Source organism: Balearica regulorum, chromosome 9, assembly GCF_011004875.1.
Source record: "Balearica regulorum gibbericeps isolate bBalReg1 chromosome 9, bBalReg1.pri, whole genome shotgun sequence".
NCBI lineage: Eukaryota > Metazoa > Chordata > Aves > Gruiformes > Gruidae > Balearica > Balearica regulorum.
The window spans coordinates 24,529,123-24,546,935 of record NC_046192.1 but is presented as its reverse complement, the minus strand read 5'-3'; the positions used below and the strand labels follow the sequence as shown (position 1 = coordinate 24,546,935).

Below are 17,813 nucleotides of genomic sequence, written 5' to 3'. Positions count from 1 at the left end.
CTTATTTGGTGCGGATAGGTAGCCTGTACCTGCAGATGACTCTGGAAGCGGCTCTTTCCGCACAGCAAACGTGGCAGGAGCCGGTCTGTGTTCTCCACATCTCCCCAGGCAATGCTGCACCATGAAGACAAATGCTGAAGCGTACAGCTCACTGCGAGCACCAGAGATGCGCAAACTCTGGTTTGCACCTGCAACTTCCGTTAGTCTTCCTCCACCAGGGAGGAAGGGCTGTCCTAGCTGGAGTGGACCCAACGCAGGTGGCTTCCTGCACGGTGGGCTGGGCAGGACACCCTCCCCTTCCCTGCCAGCACAGAGTACAAATGCATCGTTAGGAAAACACAGCAAGCCATCACACTTGTGAAAGATCATTAATTGTATTCTAGTTTATTCACTGCAGTCAAGTTTTATTATGCCTCAAATAATTAAATACTGCAACTGTGACATTAAAAATACAGGCCAATTTACCAAAATAATTGTATTCTGAAGATTATATACATATCATACATTTTACAGTATCATGTAAACTTTTTTTTTTATACATAAGGTAAATCTGATTTATGGTAACTAGAAAACCCAAAATACTTGCTGACAAAAATATTCCTATGAAACATAAGCACTGTGTCTGGGACATTTAGGAAAATTGCAAAGAATGGAAACAGACTATAAAACATAATATCATTGAGTTAGTAGAAAAATGAATTAAATTACATTCATATAAAAAGTTAAACTAAAAACATTGCTATGCATCATTATTAAAAAAGGGAAAAAAAAGTCCCAAACCCTCTCCTCTTATATATTAACACACACTTTCATGGGGAGCTACTGTGCGCCTCATTTCCAGCAATGGGGCGTAGCCCGGGAAATCCAGATTCCCATTCTCTTTTGAACATATATTAAATAACTAGGGTCTGTACCAATACAAATATTGTATATAGTCATGCACTGTGATTATGTTCATAGCAGCCTACCAAGGCACAATTTTTGTGTAGTTCCCCCCCCTCCTTGCATTTGGGCATGCAGTGATAGAGATGTTTGCTGTGCAGCAAAACTCACGTGGGATTTGTCTTTAGTCTGAGTTTCACACTGGGGGACACAGAAATCCTTCCAGCATAGACTTAAGAGGAAATAAGCAAAAGAAGGGAAAGGCCTTAATTCAGTAACTCGGTTAAGACACCTTAACCCTCTGCAGTCCTCAGAAAGCATGTCCCAGAGGTGATGTAATTATATTTCTCCAGTCACATATTTTATATATGTGAACTAGGAGAACAAAATTGTTCCTTCTATAAGTCTTCATTCCTGTGACAGCTGTAGTGTTTCGATTTGGCATAATGCATCTTCAAGTGTAAATGGGTTTCTAGCTCCCACCTCATCTCAGCACACCACCGCTGCCATTATTTGCTATGTAGTGCATGTCATTGAAGTACCTAGGCATGCTCATTAAAATAAATGCATAATTTAACTGTATAGAAACAGCTGTTAACCTGGCTGTATTTTGAAGGCTTGTAAAACTTGCATATTTTATAACTGTTCTGCACCTGTAAAAGGCCCGCTCCTGCAAATAGCTAGGCATGTGCTTATCTTCAAGGGTTTGAAGAACCTCATGAGATTGTAACGAATTAAACCACCCATGGGCCCCCACGAGCGCCGCAGGCTGTGCCTGGGCCGGACAGCATGGCCAGCCGTTAGTCATAAAAGTTGCGTCAAGGATGACGGTGAGAGCAGGAGTGACCAACATCGGCTGGGTTTAGGCACTAGATATATTCCCTCGGATGTTGAACGTATCTGAAATCAGACCAAACGTCCCTGTCAGACTTGGACAAGGTGAAAGTGTAATCCAGAATGGTCTTTAGAAAACATGGCCAGAATTATGAAAAATTAAACCTCTATGATGTCTGTTTATGTACAGCTTTAATAGAAAAGAAAGCCTAATCTAGAGTATCAAAATACCATATCCATATAAACATGAGAGCATCTAATAGAAAAGTAAAAAGTGTAAAACACAAACTTTTTTTGGAAATTAAATATCCTAAAAAAGTTGTTTTTAAAAAAAAAAAAAAACAAAAAAACCCCCAAAAACAGGAATTTGTGTGCTTAAAAAAAACAACCCACAAAAAAAGAAAGTGAAGAGGACTACATCTCCCCTCGTCTACGCGTTTTTGCTGCAACAGCTCTGCCTTCCTCCTCCTCCTCCTCCTCCTCATAATTTTCTTCATGAACATCTTTCTGGTTGTTCTCTTCTGGCATTTCTTGTTCTTGGTCAGCCCCTCCGTTATTCTTGTCATCTGCCTGATTGGGGGGGAAAAAAAAAGAAAAAAAGAGGGAAAAAAGCTTCAGTGCAACCGCCAGTTTCCTGACAGTTTATTTTGGGGCAATGAGATGAAGTTAAGGAAAAGGAAGCATGACTGTCAGCTGGAGTTGTTAGAGCTGATGGACAGAAACAGGAAAAGATTTCCAAAGGCCTCCAGGCAGCAAGAACTGATGCGAGGGTGGAAGGATGAGCAAAAGGAAGTTGAGACAACGTGAAATCTTAAGGTCTACTATCTAAAGCAAGCTACAACAGTTATTATGTAATGTCATGGTGACATGATCACAGCTGTGTTAAGTGTTTAACTGTGTCACCAAGTTTGTGGGTTTACACAGTACTTACGTTCTCATCATTTTCACCATATGGCTCTTCAGCATTGCGTTCCAGTTCTCGTTTCTTCTCTTCAGTCAGATCTTCCTGAATCTACAAAGCATAAAGATGTTCCGTGTATTTTAATTTCCTTTAAAAAAGTAGCCTGTGGCATAAACATACACATCTTCACAGCTATACTTTCCATACAATCACAGAACAGTTTGGGTGGGCAGGGACCTCCCAGCCCATCCAGTCCCACCCCTGCCATGGGCAGGGACACCCTCCACTAGCCCAGGTTGCCCAAAGCCCCATCCAACCTGGCCTTGAACACTGCCAGGGAGCCAGGGGCAGCCACAGCTTCTCTGGGCACCCTGTGCCAGGGCCTCAGCACCCTCACAGGGAAGGATTTCTGCCTCACATCCCATCTCCATCTCCCCTCCTGCAGCTTCAGGCCATTCCCCCTTGTCCTGTCACCACATGCCCTTGTCACCAGCCCTTCTCCAGCTTTCCCACCATTTTACAGAATGAAGATTGAAAGGAAAGGGAGGAGAGGGAATGGAGAGGTTAAAGGAGGGAAAAAATCCAACAACCACCCAACAATCAGGAAAATATACTCTCAGAGGAAGTGAGTTAACTTTTAACTACACTTTTCACAGACCTTCTCATCATCAGTTAACACCTTTAGATTTCCATTCCATGTTTTAACTTTACACAGATATTATTTTCTCCTTGTCCTTCATAGGACAGGAGAGTCATTACCAACACTTCCACCCACTGCAGACTCCTAGAACCATTTCAGTTCCGATACGTGATATAGGTATTTAATGGTAACTTTGCCCATGTTTTCCCAGCAGTTTAGTGATCCTTCTGCCAACTGCTCCTGGAAAACCACAAACGATTGGGAGCAAAGAATAATCTCTTCCAGCTCTGTCCTTGAAGAGAGCACAGGCCTCGCTGAGTCTGTTTTCCAGATGTTCAGATCTGGTCTATCACTTCTTTTATGTCAGCACTTTCCCTCGCTTCCGCGGCCTTTTATATTAGGTGCCAATTTGAAAGGGGCACGCTTGGTTTTCTTTTGGAGAACGCCGTTACGCACATCTGCTCCAAAGAGTGTCCCACAAGCTGGGTAAGATGCTTCCGTACGGCTCTTCCCATGGAAAGAAAGCTGTTCCACCTCGCTGGGAAGCACTCGCCACCGAGTGCTGCCACCTACCCCTGCTATGACAAGACTGCTGCTTCCCACAGGGCTTCCTCCCTCCAGCAGCTGCTATCCCGTTCTCCTGACGGCCGCAGCCACCTTCCCAACTGTGTCAGTAGGAGGACAGTATATTTAGCAGTTGCTCCCAACAGGAGGCAAAGCTGCTTGTGAACAAGTTCTTTGGGGTTAGGTATTGCTGCCTGTGGAAGGGCAGCGATCAAACCTGGATCACTTTGAGGGATATACAGGAAAGATTTGAGCAACAGCAACATGTAATATTTGAGTCAACCTCAAACTGAAGCACTATTTCTAATTACAGCATCTCAACTCTTTCTTGATTGCTCATTCAATCACGGCTCACTCTAACGCTTCCAGTAAGCAGGCTGGCCATAGCCCTTTATGAAACATGTATTAACTTACTTCCTGTAATTGCCAAAGTTCCTAACGACCTGGTTTGACTTAAGTGACCGTGGTTTGGACTGGAAAATTCTAAGTGCATACCAGCTAATCTAGACAAAGTGGTCCCCATAAGGGAGTAATGAGTAGCCATTTCTATTGCTTTTTGTAAATCATTATGTATGAAGTAGAAAATAGCAATTGATTAGGTAAGTATCGAAGAACTGCAGGGCAGGAGCACGGCATTCAGCACACGAAGGAAAGAGTCCCTTCCCCTCCTTTTTTCCTCCAGTTCAAAGCAATGTGCTAACAGCTTCCGGATAAATAGCAGGGGCTTACGTAACTTGGATTGCTTGGGATAAATCAAAGATAAATCAAAGTCAGAGCTCAAGAGTAAGTGACCAGCCAAGAAAGGAGGTTGCCCAGAACAGCAGTGTGTTATTAGAGATGCAAAGTTAATGAGGTTTTCCATGACCTTCAGAGGCCTTGAGGTTTTCAGGAATTTTTCCTTGCATTGTGAATGGCTTTGTCTTTTCAATTATTGTACAATTAATGCCATGTTGCAGGAAAGACTAATGGGTTGCAGCATATAAGCTTGAGTAATGCTAAACGTGTCCAGAAGCGGACAGCAGAGTAATGGCAATGGCTTCCTAGGTTTCAGGAAGTCAAAGTGATTTGGGTTCATTTTGTAGTTATAAAAGACACCAACGTTGAACGTTAATAGAGATGTGCTTTGCTACCTGAGCCCACGTATGCCTTATGTCTGCTTTCTTACCTCCTCTTCTCCTTCTTCCTGGTATTGTTCATCCACATTATCTTCCTGCTGGTCAGGATTTCCTGCCATCTGCACACACATCATATAAAAATTCAGTTCTATGTGCATACCTATTAACTTGAGAAGACTGAAGGTTAAAGCTTCTTGTTCTGGAACTAAAACTTTATGTAAAGCTAAAGTAACAATAATAGCATAAGAAGTTACAGAGCGTTCATTAGCATTAATGATAGCCTGGCTACATGATTTAGAACTGCCCTAAATTAAAAAAACCTGACAGCAGAATGATTATAATAAAAATTACTTCACAGAATAAAGCAAGATTTTCCATACTAAGCAGGAAGACACTGAAATATTCGCACCATTAAAGACGAACACCATAAAAATACAGATTCTTTCTGCCTAGAGGAGTTCACAGTTTTAACAGGGCAGAAGTACGCAGCATTCACTGGAATGGCCGTAGCAGGAAAGTGATGCCACTGCTTACAGTTGATTGAGTATTGATGCCATGGAAGCAGCATAGAAGGGATTTGTGGAAGGACGTGAAGATTGTATGGACACAAAGACTGTTCTTGCAGGGGCTTGTGCGAAGGTAAATACAGGGGCCCTGATCTGTGAGCCTACAGATCCTCACCAAGCAGAGCCAGTGACAACAGACATACCAGTGTATCACCAGGAGCAATTCCACACTTTTACGTGCACATGTCATAGATGCTTAAAAGAGATCTTTAAAAATCAAAGTTCTCTCGCCAAGCTGTGCTACGCTGTCCTTACAGAGGACCTACAGATGCTCCCTTTCCCTTTACTGACCACTAGGTGCTCTTCCATTCCTGGATGGCCTTGTTTCTGACTGGTTTGCTTGTGCTTTTCATTCTCATCTGGCAGATTTTCTTCCCTCTCTTGCTCAGCTTCCTCAAATTCATCTTCTCCCTGATTGTTGGGGTCATCAGCAGGATTCACATCTTCCATGGCTGCCTTCTGCAATTTTTAGAAGTGAACGTTAAAGACGTATTTTTATCTCACAGTCAAATTCCATTTTACTTGAAAGCTACCCTAGTGTGAGCTATGTTAGAGCCAACTCTGTACCCATGGGACCCAGCAGGAATCTCCAAAGGCGTCAGGAGTCACTAGATCAAACCCCACCAACACAGAGGTGTCAGCTCCTGAAAGGAAAAATACTTCAGCACGGAACACAGAGAATTGCAGCACGGGTGTGTCTGCTAAAATCCACATTCAAGCCGATGACTTATTTCACACAGGCTGTTGAACTCCTGACTGTCTGACATGTGACAACACCTGATAAGACCAGGTGAAAAAAGATAAGAGTTTAAATGCTCACAGCTCAAAAGAGCTGATGTGATCTTTCAATGTTGATCTTGTCTATGTTTCATTATAAAAAAAAAGCAAGCCACACTCAATTTTCATCACACTTTGCCACTCAGAAAACGAGCATTTTCTTTCTACCTATCTTGATAGCTGTCAAGTTATAGATCCTTTAGAAATATTTACTATACAACTTAATTTGCTGAGGGGAGGGGAGTAAAGACACCACACTTGATGTTCCACATCACCAAGAAGGAACATGGGGGAAGGCACAGGACTCAACCTCCTGCATCCAGGTGTCTGTGCAACCAGTATCACAACTGTGTTCAGCGCCGAAGTATGTTCTCTTTCAGGATCTTGCACTTCTTCTGTACCAACTCCAGGTGGTTTCAGTGGCTGTTGAGTTGGCTCTTACCCTCTTAACTAGTGGTAGTATGAAAAATACCGTCACCACTCTTTTTGACTGACCACCACTGAGTTACTCCTGTTATTTTTTTGAATCCAAATTTACCTGTTCAAGTCCCAGCTAAGTTCAAATCCTTTATTCCACCTAAAGCACAGATCAAAGGAATGTAGAAAAGCAACTTGCTTCCAACAAGGAAACTTTTTTTGATTTCTTCCCAAATCAGTAAGGACAACTTTAAATAGATCATAGATGTAGTTTTAAACTGTCAAACTTGTCTTCTTAGCAGACCTCTGGTTCATCTTATTCCTGTAACGCGCAATTATGTTAGATGAGATTCTGGGTTTTCACTTCAGTAACGACTGCAATCCAAAGCATCTTAATTCATACTCACTGATTCATCAGCCTGCTGATTTTCTACTTGATGTTCTGGTTCTTGCTGTTCATTTGCATTATTTTGATCATCATCTTCACCTTCATCCTGGTGCTGGTTGTCACGTTCATAAGCTGAAAAATTTTTGATATTATTATTGTATTACAGCAGTCTCTGGCTAGCACTTTTAAGAAAGAGTCTCCTATATACTAGCTTCCACACATTTTTAGTAGTAGGCAGCCTTTACCTAAAGAGCTTACCTAAATAGATAACACTAACAGAATTGTTTTACTGCTAGTAGGAAACTGACACCAAAAGATTTTATAATTTGAAGAGATCAAACAAAATCAGAGGCAAAGTCAGGAATGTATCCAAGATCCACAAAGCCCTACCCTGGCAGCTCCATCAGAAGGACTCTTTTCCTCTCAGGAATGTGGATATGATCTTTAGTAATACCTGTGCTTCACTCAGTCACGTCAGCCAGTGTTATCTGAGCTTCTGGTTTTAAATTGCGAGTTTATATTTCACTTGAATCCAAACAGGATATGAAATGAATATTAAAATCTCACATGACAGGCAGCACACAGGGAACCTGTGAACATGGTAGGGACATACGTTTTATCTTACCTCCTTCCTCTTCCTGAATACCTTGTTCTTCTTCCCCTTGTACAATATCATGGTCCATGTTATCATAATGAGCCTGTTGGCTGAGAAAATTAAATGCAAATACATCATTTCGGTTTCAAAAAAAGCGTGGTTTTGCTTTAATAAACAAACCATCCTACTGCATCTCTGCCTCTCCCAGCTCCTGCCAGAAAGGGTTCCATTTAGCTATTACCTAATATTTTCTCACATCATATTCCCTGAAAGACGAGATACTTTGTAGAACGAAGACTTTCTTGTCCAACTATAGTCACTTCTGCTTTTGTATTTCTCCATATATCAACAGGATCTACCTTGTATTCCCAAAAGTGCTAAACTAGTATATTCCATAGTCAAAGCACAAATACTATGACCTGGAAGCAAAGAACCCCTCAGATAAAGGGTCTTAAAGACAGACTGCATGGATCAGTTATTTCGTTGACTATGCAGTTTTAGCTTTCATCTCGAAAGGGGTTTACTTGTGGGGTTGTTCTTGCAGGACTGAATATTTTGACTATCAATTTATGAAAGGCTTTCTTATATCAAAATCCTTTTAGAAGATGGTTCAAGTTAATACTTAATATTTCAATGTTTCAGCAGAGAAAATTCAATGGGCTTAAGATTCCAAAAGACAAAAAACTGTCATTAACAATTTTAAACAAAGTAGAGGCATAAGGAAATACAAAAAGGAGGGTGAAAGGCATGTAGAAGCTACAATATCATGAGTGTAACTGCATTCACAGTAACTTCATGACACTAACAGGGAGTTGGTTTCTCCTGAAATCATGCTTTTGTCTCTACAATGCAAATACTACTAGTTGCTCTTGTCCAGAGAGTCATAGAATCATACAATGGTTTGGTTAAAAACAGCATCTCGCATTTAAGAGGAACTTCAGATTAGGTACCTTAATGCATATCTGATACTGGAGCTCCTCAGTACAAGAACATCATAATTGCTGCTTAATGGAAAATAATGACTAATTTAAAGCAAGCTTTAAGACAAGGGGCATTATATGCCAGAGGCCCCTAACCTCCTTCAGGGATGTGCATGGCAACATGCACTCATTACTCCAGACTTCAGAGGCTTCCATAGTAAAAGGAAAGAAAAAAAGGGAAGAAAACCTTAAAATAGCAACTGGAATTACCAATGGAAAGGAGATGAGGCTCACTGAATTTAGTTTCTGGGCAGTCTAGGTTTATGGCATTAAATCTCCATCTTTTCAAAGGTGACATGGTGGAAGCCATAAACCCAGAGCACAGACCATGACAAACTCATGTAAAAGAATTTAACCTTAGCCGGTTTTTATAGAGTTTTTCTCCTTGTTCTGCCTGTTTCTGCAGCTGAAGCTCTTGTTCTTGAAGCTGTTGCTGCCGTAACAGCTGTCCTCGCAGTCTTTGCTGGTGTAGTGATTCCTGATGTTCTCGTAGCTGATTGGCTTCCTCTGCTCTTTGGGCTGCAAGATGTTGCTGCTCTAGTTGTTGTTCATAAGCCGGCTTGTGTCTTTTTGTTACAGCTTTTGTTGATGTTATCTGGCAGAGAAACGTGTTAGTCATAGATTAATCATAATTTCAATGGTCAGAAACAAGCATGCAGAAGCCTGTGACAAAAGGGAAAGTTATGCAGATGCTACATGCAATAGGCAGAATTACAGCAAAATGATTTTAAGTTTTCTTGGCTCTGCTTAAAGTTTAATTTTTTTGAACACAGACTGGAAGTGTTGGGGTGTTTGTGGAGGACATGGGGAAGGAAGAGGAGATAATGGGCTGCGGGAAGCCATGCTTTGCTTACACATCAATAATAATAATAATCCCTCCCAACATATTACCAGTAAAAGGAAGTTTTGATGGCTGAGAATTAAGACAGCAAATATGCTTCCATTGATTTAACCAGTAATTTCAGTAGGGGTTGCTTTGCGCCTTAAGTGAGACACTGCATATTTTTTACAGTCAGCAGTAACTTAACTAACTCCAGTTTCCCAGCCTAACCTATTGCTGCTCTTCTAAACCACTGCACCTCTCCAACAACGGCTTCTCATCACGCTGCAGTTATACAATTAATCTGCTAGGAGAGTGTTTACAAAGCCTCAGGCAAGATCAGCAAAATATACTTTCCACTGGAGATCCGATCTAGAATGTAAATCCAGGATTTGTTGGTTTTATTTAGAGCTGCATAGAGCAAGACTTGCCATTGCTGTGCACTGATTTCCCCTGGCTATTTTAGTCACGTTCATCTTGCAGTTAAAATTTCCTGTCAAACGACAGCCAACATTTAGATGGAAATGTGTTTACAGAAGGTAGGTATACCTGACAAGGAAACACACTGCAATTTGCTGAGACGCATCAAATTAGTAAGGCAGGACAGTTCTCCATCAAAGTGTTGAAGGTGAATCTCATTCTCATCAGCAATCTTCTTCCCATCAGCTATCACAGGCCTCAAATTTAAAGTAGGAGATGGGATTCAAGCTGACTGCTCTTTTTTTCCATCTGCTGCTTTTTATCAGCAGAATTAACGTTCGTTAAGCTGCATTTGGCAAGCACTGCAGTATGGGCATGCTGAAGTTGAGCCTGAATCCTATGCATCCAAGTGCATTTATTTTCTATAAATATGGCAATTTTATCTGAAAAACAGCGAGTGCTCTGAATCCCAAACTTTCCATAGATGCGACACTGATTTTACTTAGAAATAGGTGAGTGGAATACAGGGACAGCAATAATAAGAGATGCCTCCATTTAAACAGCACATCTAATCAATCAGTGGAAAAGAAAAAAGCTCCATACCTCTGAATTAAGATGATCGCCCAACATGTTGGTTTCTTCTTCTTTCTGTTCCTGTTTTTTCCACTCATGCTCTTCTGGTGCTTGATCCTGTTCCTCCTCTAAGCGCTCAGGCTGACCTGCCTGCTCCATTTCTTCCTCTTCAAGTTCTTTTTTGCGTTCCTCTTCAACTTGATCAACGTGTTGCTCGTCATCCTCTCCTGCTTCTTGTTGCTCCTGAATATTTAGTTCTTTGACGCGCTGGCCCTCATTAGCCCGTCTTTGCAGATGAAAAGGCTCAGCTTTGTCATCTTTTTCCTGGGTATTTACTACTTCTCTCTCTTTTGGCTTCTCATCCTGCAAAACATACACAAGATTATGTGCATGCAAGATATTATGGATTTCATATTTTCAAGAGAGCCGAGGATGCTTTTATTCCAGCCTGCAGTAATGAAGCTAGAGGCACAAGAGCCAAACGCCTGTGTTGGAATAAGCTGCTACTCCTGCCAAACGGTATCAATACCGGATTCTTGGCTCTGCACAGCTACACAAGGTGCTCTACAATTGCATCATGAAGCGGGTTAAGCTTCATTTTCTCTGAAGTGGGACAAAACACTATTACAATTCTATATCTACAAGGGAAGCTTTGTATTTTTATTTCCTGTAGGTTCTGCTGGCCAAGAACCCTTGTAAAACAAAACCATGGCTGATATTGTAACTTCTAGATTTTACCCACAACTTTGCTTTTTTCTTTCTGAACATTGGATAGCATGCCAATTTTTTATATACTGACTTTTAAGTGCACCACTGAAACTTTATAAAACATATGAAAAGACAATTTCTTCAGAACTTGTGAAAGCTTTTCTGTAACACATGAGATACCTAAAATTTTAGAGACTGCCTATTATTCAAAAAATTAAGATTTTAGCAACTTCTTAAAACAGCACTGGTTTAAGTGCATTTACAGTCATGTTGGAAAAGGTCATAATGAATATATTTTTCTACTACTCAACAAGATTAAACTGTTCCTCACTACTTTACTGAAGAACTGTACAACTAGACGTACGCTTCTAATGGAAGTGAAGCACATGGCTAGTATTTTGCTAAACCAAACCATTTCCTACAGCGCCTGTAGCCAGTCAGTACTTGATACCTCCTTCTGCTCATCAGCCACAGCTCCACGGTGCATCAGGAGGTCACTGCGAGGAGATGGTGCTCGCACCTCTGGTTGTTCGTTGGGTTGTTCTACCTTGTCAGGCTGTCGGAAACTTGGCATTTTATTGAGTGTGTCCTTCAACTGTTTGTATTCCTCAACCTGGGACTAAAGTCAACACATTAATTATAGTGTGTCCAAATTAATTTCTTAATAAAACGTAGCCACCTTGGAGTGAACTCGCTGGCAAGACATATGGTAGAAAGACTCAATATTCACATCGGAGCAAACACCAGGGAGAAGGAGGGACGGGAGCCTTTAAAATTGGTTGTTTCCGCGCACTAGGTAACATCAATGCACGACAATCTTTTCAGCCAAAGTGCACATGCATACAAAGTATATTAGAAAAATCTCTGTGGGACAAAGACGAAGATTTGTTTTATTCATGCCAAGCAGGAGAATTGTCAAAAGGGGATGATGCAGTTTTCTTGGCAGACTAAAGCGAGGGAAATCGACAGCACCACAACTTCTCCTTTACTGGTAGAAAGAAGTGCAGTTCTTTCAGAAACAGTAGTTTTAAAGTATACGTACACGTTCTGAAAATGCCAAATCCTCAACATTTAGACAGGTGTTACACAAGACAACAGCCAACGTACAGAACTGAGGCAAAGAAAGTCACAGTACACCTTTGGTGAAGAGCAAGAAAAAAGAAAAAAAAAAAGAGGAAAAATAGGATAAAAAATAAATTTCTAAAGTCTTCCTGAAACGCAACAGTAAAATGTTGTAGTTTGATATGCTGTTTAGTTTTGTACAAGATGAGGATACTTTCAAAAAGCTTTAAAGTCCAGTGTGAGAAGCCAGGCTGGTTGGTACACCAGTCCCTGTCATACAGCAGACACACAAGACAGAATATCTCATAAAGTAAAATTCTGGCGACGGACAGGATTTATAAAAGCTGACCAGCGGCATATACAAAAGGTAGAACCCCATGCGAGGGCTTCTCTCTTGCTCCAGTGGAGGTGGTGTGTGTGTTTACTACCCATTCTGAAGTTGGAGGTGCATTTCATAATCCTTTCTAAAATTCCGGTTAAAAACTGGCTACAGTTCACACTCGGTGACCGCGTATGTTGTTTTGTGTGTTATGTGGTATCATAGCAATCAATAGTACAGCAGACAGGCATGACGCATTGAGGTACAATGCAAAATCCTCATACAAAACAATATCCACAGTGCTACAGATTGACATGATGCAATGCATAACAGCTCCAAAGCCAGACGCACCTCAAAGCATCTTCAAAAGACTATGGCATCCACTAAAACAGATGGGCCTAAAAGCAAAGCAGAATGCACAGTAATTACTCTTGTCATTCCAGAGGGATACTTCTGTTTCCTGATTAACTGTTGGGGACTTCAATAAGAAGTTTTACAGGAAAAAAATGGTATTTTTTTTTATTTTTTTCCCCGCTCACTGACCATGTAGAGAGACCAATATACTAGGATATTTAAACAGTGCACGTCCAGATCAGAATTCAAGTACTCTGCTCCTCTGCACAAGTCATTCTAAGCTGAACATTGTGATTCAAGGCCATAGCCTAAAATGGTATTAATACTGGCAGAAAGACAGGGTTTATAAAAATACATAATGAATCTGTCTGGCTGTTTGAGCTATGGAAAAGTACAAAGATTACAATGCCTTAAAGATTCAGGTCACAAATTCATTAGTGCGGTATTGACTACTGATATTTAATGTCTAGAATACACTTAGAAATAGAGGGATCGTTTATTGAGCTGTGTTTCTAAGCAATAATCCCTTGTGAACTTTCTGTACCTCATTTGCAGGAGAAATCATGCAACTGTGCTAAATACATCCTGTTCTGAAAGAATGTGCAAGACTTCTGTTGAAGGAAAGGTTCTCCATACGATAAATGCTAAATTCTGATTGCAGATAGAAAGGCTTTGTGTGTCACAGGTTTTCTAATTAAAGAACTGAATCAAAGCCAGGAGAAGTATAGGGAGCTTCCCTTTGGGTTTGGTGAACCTTAAATCAGGCCCTGAATCTGCCCTGGTGGAATTTCAGATGTTAGCAAAAACAGCCCAAGTAGCTAACGCGGCCAGTGGGAGAAGAGCTTAAAATTAGCTACCAGCATATTTTAGTGCTGGAAATTAAGATTCTTCATATATTTAGTCTATGAGGGACTTTTCTGGTCTTTCCCTATTTTTTTAGTATCTACATGTATTGACATGCAAAACAAGCAGAACTGAGGGGAAGAAAAAATCCAATGCTTTTAGTGCTGCTAATGGTTTTGTGGACCGTGAAAATACTTAAATGAAGAAAATTAGTCAGGAATAAAAATAACTTCATGCTGCCTCATTGCCTTCCCCTCTGATCTTTCACCACCAGTCTTCCTCTGCTCCAACATTACTCCTACTTTCAGATTCCCCGTGGCCTACACAGCTTGTACTGGCACAGCTGACTGAATCTGCACTAGTCTAGCAAAGTTTGCGCTTCGTGGGTATTTCACTTGAAAATGACATTTAAGAAAACTAATGCGGCTGCTGCTTTTTAACTAATTTGAGTTCCACCTGGAGTTTACATTCCTCCATGTATACTCCACCTCTGTTGCACTGATGTGTGTAGGTTTACAAACCTTCCAGGCATACACAAAACAGAGACTTTATAATATACCAGCATCCAGGTCTCTGTAACGATACACATGAATGTCAGAGTGTGGGATGTTAAACTCACAGAAGTTCTATCAGAGAAGACAGAGAAAGAAAGGTATTCGACAGCTCTCATGGAAGCAGAGATACTCTTTTTATCAGTAATACATGCACTCTTGGGCCTGTAATACAGCTTTTTATTTTCTGACAGCCCTATGATTTGTTGCAGCTTCTTAAGAGCAACCCTTGAACTCATGCATTTCCCTGCAGTGTGCAGCGTGGCGCTAACTGCAAATTCCCCATGCGAAAGGCTACATGCATAACATTACAGTCAGCTGAACTAGGAGAAACGAGTTTTAGGAAGGTTAGAGCTGGTAGAAGCTGCTTTCCTTTCTGACCTGTGCAGCAGCTAGTGCACTCTTGTGGTCTTCCAATGTCACTACAAGCTGGTTGTGTTGGGAGAGTAAGTTCTTATGCTGTTGCTACACAAAAAGAAGAACATTACATGTTTCACAAAAAGTTCATTCTAAAGGTAAATGAGGTAGCCTGGGGATTTTGAACTAGGAAGATAATTCAATTTATTTTGAAAAGAAAATCCTGAGTTGGAATGACAGCATTTATTTCTTTAACATGGAATGCATATTAAACACGCAGAGAAAGCGAGCGTGCCAGGAAAGAAAATTTTGGAGGCCAGAATTTGTATAACTAAAATAAAGTTAAAAGTTGGAGTAGATGTTGATGAATGTTTTTAAAAAAAAAAGAGCTGGAAAACATTCATCTCAGCAAACTTAGTTTGCCAAAACACCATTCTTAACTTGCAAAGTCAAATTTCCAATTCCAATTTCTATACTAAATACTTCTTTTTCAATTCTTTTGGTTTTTCTTTTTCAAATGAGCATGTACCTAAAGTGCAGGTGGCAAAAGACAAGCAATCCAGTTCAGCCATATTCCTCTCCTTTTCGCATAGTCTTCAGCATAGCCCATTTCTGGCTTGTTAAAACTTGGGAACATTTTACTTTTTCTTAATGGTCTTGAAAGTTCTCAAAGCAAAGCTTACCTTGACATCTTGTAGCTGGGTGTGAATGTCTTGGTGAGCTTTTCTCAACTGTCTGTTCTCCTCCCTTAAGTTATACAGGGATTCTGTTTAAAAGAAATGGCACACAGATTTTAAACCCGGTCTGATTTGTAATACTAGATTAAACACCAAAATTAAGACTATAACACAAAGTGCATAAAAACCTACACAACTGCTATAGTAAAAACGGATTAGAGTAATCATATGATTTGTTTGTTAGATCTCTCCCCAGCCCTATAAAGCGCCTTACATTTTCAAGCAGAAAATTGTAAAACTTGGTTAAATTTTATATTAGCGCACCCAGTCTGCAACTGGAATTATGCATCACTGTTCATGCTGGGGAATGCAGACAGCAAAATTCATTATGCTAATGTGAATCTTTAAAAGTGGAGAGGAAGCCACCCTCCTTTCTTCCCCCACATCGCATCTGGTGAGTGAGAATTTTATGTCGTAGGACTAAGCTATTCTTTTGGAAGAGGTGCCCAGATGGCCAGCATACTTAAAAAGCTTTACGTTCTGGGATCAGGAAGAGGGGCTTCTCTTCCCACTTCTTACATGATGTCGATGTGGAATATTGCAAGCAGACACAGGCAAGCTCTTCCCACACTCCAAGCTGCTAGGCTGCAATCCAGCTCAGTCCGAGAGCTAGCTGTATGACTTCACTGGTGCAGTGCCAAGGCAGAACTAATAAACACAGCCTCTGCCTGCAAAATACCACGCAGACAAAACTGCAGACAGCTCCAAAACTAACTCGTGTGTTAGGGACACATGGCAGAAAGTGGCTGAAGGCCCTTGATGAGGACAGCCCCATCCTTTTGTTCTATGCAACTGCATAATTAGGATTGAAGAGGTCTGCAGGCTACAAAGAATCTCTTAATAGGAAACTGGATGGTAAGAGCAAAAAATGAAGTATTCATCATCCAGGTATACAAGTGCAATGTGTTTCAGAGAAGCCGATACAGAGAAAATGAGGTCTAAAATGTATGTAAAGTCACTTCCATAAAGAGACATCATTAAATCTCTGAAAGAAGTACAAATATTCTTAGATTACTTTTTTTGTAAATGAAAGGCAAAGAGGCAAACCTATTTTCCAGATTTATACAAGTCTTGGAACTAAAAATGAAAGACTGTATAAACCAACCTCTGACACTTGACGGGCTTTCCAGTGCTCTGTTTCTTACCCTTTCTCTAATCGAAATAGAAACACGAAGCACGCATATGAATAGATTTCAGAGAGGCCACATAAAATCAGCAATAAAATACAACTTATCAGGAGGCATAAGATGCATGAATGGCCTGTTAGTGAGAACACAGACAATGCCTCTCTGTCTCATCACACAACACACTGGCAAATACACATTTTAATAGAGGCAGCCAGATAAGGTTGTATATACCCTTCAGCTTAGAGATCTCCTGCTCTTTCTCCTGCTGCAGTTGTAAGTATCGCTCCTTGTGGTCACTGAACGTTCTGCTAAACTCTTCTCCTTGTTTTCGGTGATCTTCCTCAAGGTCAGCATGCTGTTTCTTTAGTTCTTCATGTTGACTCTGCAAACACCAAGTTGGACACTGGAACAGTTCTGTATCTGCATATCTGGCTAACATTGCCTTTGGCAATTTGTTAAATAAATCCAGATGAATAGGAAGCATTCATAATAAGCAGTTTATTATTCAAAGCATGCATATTGCAGCTCCTCTCAAACACAAAATGATCTCTGTGATGAACAGTCTCCTGTTCTGGAGCTACATCACCTCACCCTGCAGCTGCACTGTCCCATTGGGAGCTGCTGTCTCAGAAATTCCTTACATGCCAAACTGAGTAAAGTCTGATAAGTCAGGGTTCCATACAAGTAATTGCATTTGATAAGATTAAATTACCCACTGGAAGGCCTGGCTGGAAAAACTGCAGTAAATCATCTTTTAACGGTACCGTTGTACGAGGAAGCACCATCGATGTACTGACGTTCTGGAGTGAATTACCAGAAGCCAGGGAGGCCACATCTCCCCGACGCAGCAGAACCAGTGTCCTGGGAAACCTACCTTCAACATCTGGTGTTGTACGCTCAGCGCACTGTATCGGCTATTCGAGTCTTGCTGTAAAACGAAAACACTAGGGTTAAACAGAACAATCCTGTCATTCCTCTAACCTCTCTACAGGCTGTTATTTAGGAGTCACAAGCCAAGGGACATTAACTCCCCAGGAAAGAATCTCTCCACTAGCTCTGGAACATAGCAAGCATGTATACTTTGCACTTACTGCAGCAACAATGTATTTTAACTTATGCTACTCAGCTCACAAACTGCTCCCCAGTTTCAACATGAAGTAGCCATAAAATACTAATTTACTCTCTTTATAAAAAGAGTTCTCTACAGGTCTCTGGGTCTTTTGCCAGATATAGCTCTCCTTCTGGCACTTGTTATATAAAACAAAGTTTCCTGATGTTTTTAT

General features: G+C 40.9%; 1 protein-coding gene across 2 annotated transcripts in view; it reads right to left on the bottom strand.

Moving 5' to 3' along the window:
* Positions 1-358: 358 nt before the first annotated feature.
* Positions 359-17,813, bottom strand: part of GOLIM4 (golgi integral membrane protein 4) — a 34,135-nt gene continuing 16,680 nt past the window's right edge. The window contains exons 4-16 of one of the 2 annotated variants that reach the window (XM_010312267.2): positions 17,405-17,458; positions 16,762-16,912; positions 15,350-15,432; positions 14,691-14,774; positions 11,632-11,799; positions 10,503-10,835; positions 9,016-9,254; positions 7,710-7,789; positions 7,104-7,216; positions 5,794-5,961; positions 4,987-5,055; positions 2,648-2,728; positions 359-2,286 (exon numbers count right to left, since the gene is read on the bottom strand). In XM_010312267.2, coding sequence (XP_010310569.2) covers positions 2,131-2,286; positions 2,648-2,728; positions 4,987-5,055; positions 5,794-5,961; positions 7,104-7,216; positions 7,710-7,789; positions 9,016-9,254; positions 10,503-10,835; positions 11,632-11,799; positions 14,691-14,774; positions 15,350-15,432; positions 16,762-16,912; positions 17,405-17,458 — 1,779 coding nt within the window. In that variant the 3' untranslated portion in view covers positions 359-2,130. The remainder of the gene's footprint in view (positions 2,287-2,647; positions 2,729-4,986; positions 5,056-5,793; positions 5,962-7,103; positions 7,217-7,709; positions 7,790-9,015; positions 9,255-10,502; positions 10,836-11,631; positions 11,800-14,690; positions 14,775-15,349; positions 15,433-16,761; positions 16,913-17,404; positions 17,459-17,813) is intronic. The other variant, XM_075761611.1, reaches the window with a different exon arrangement.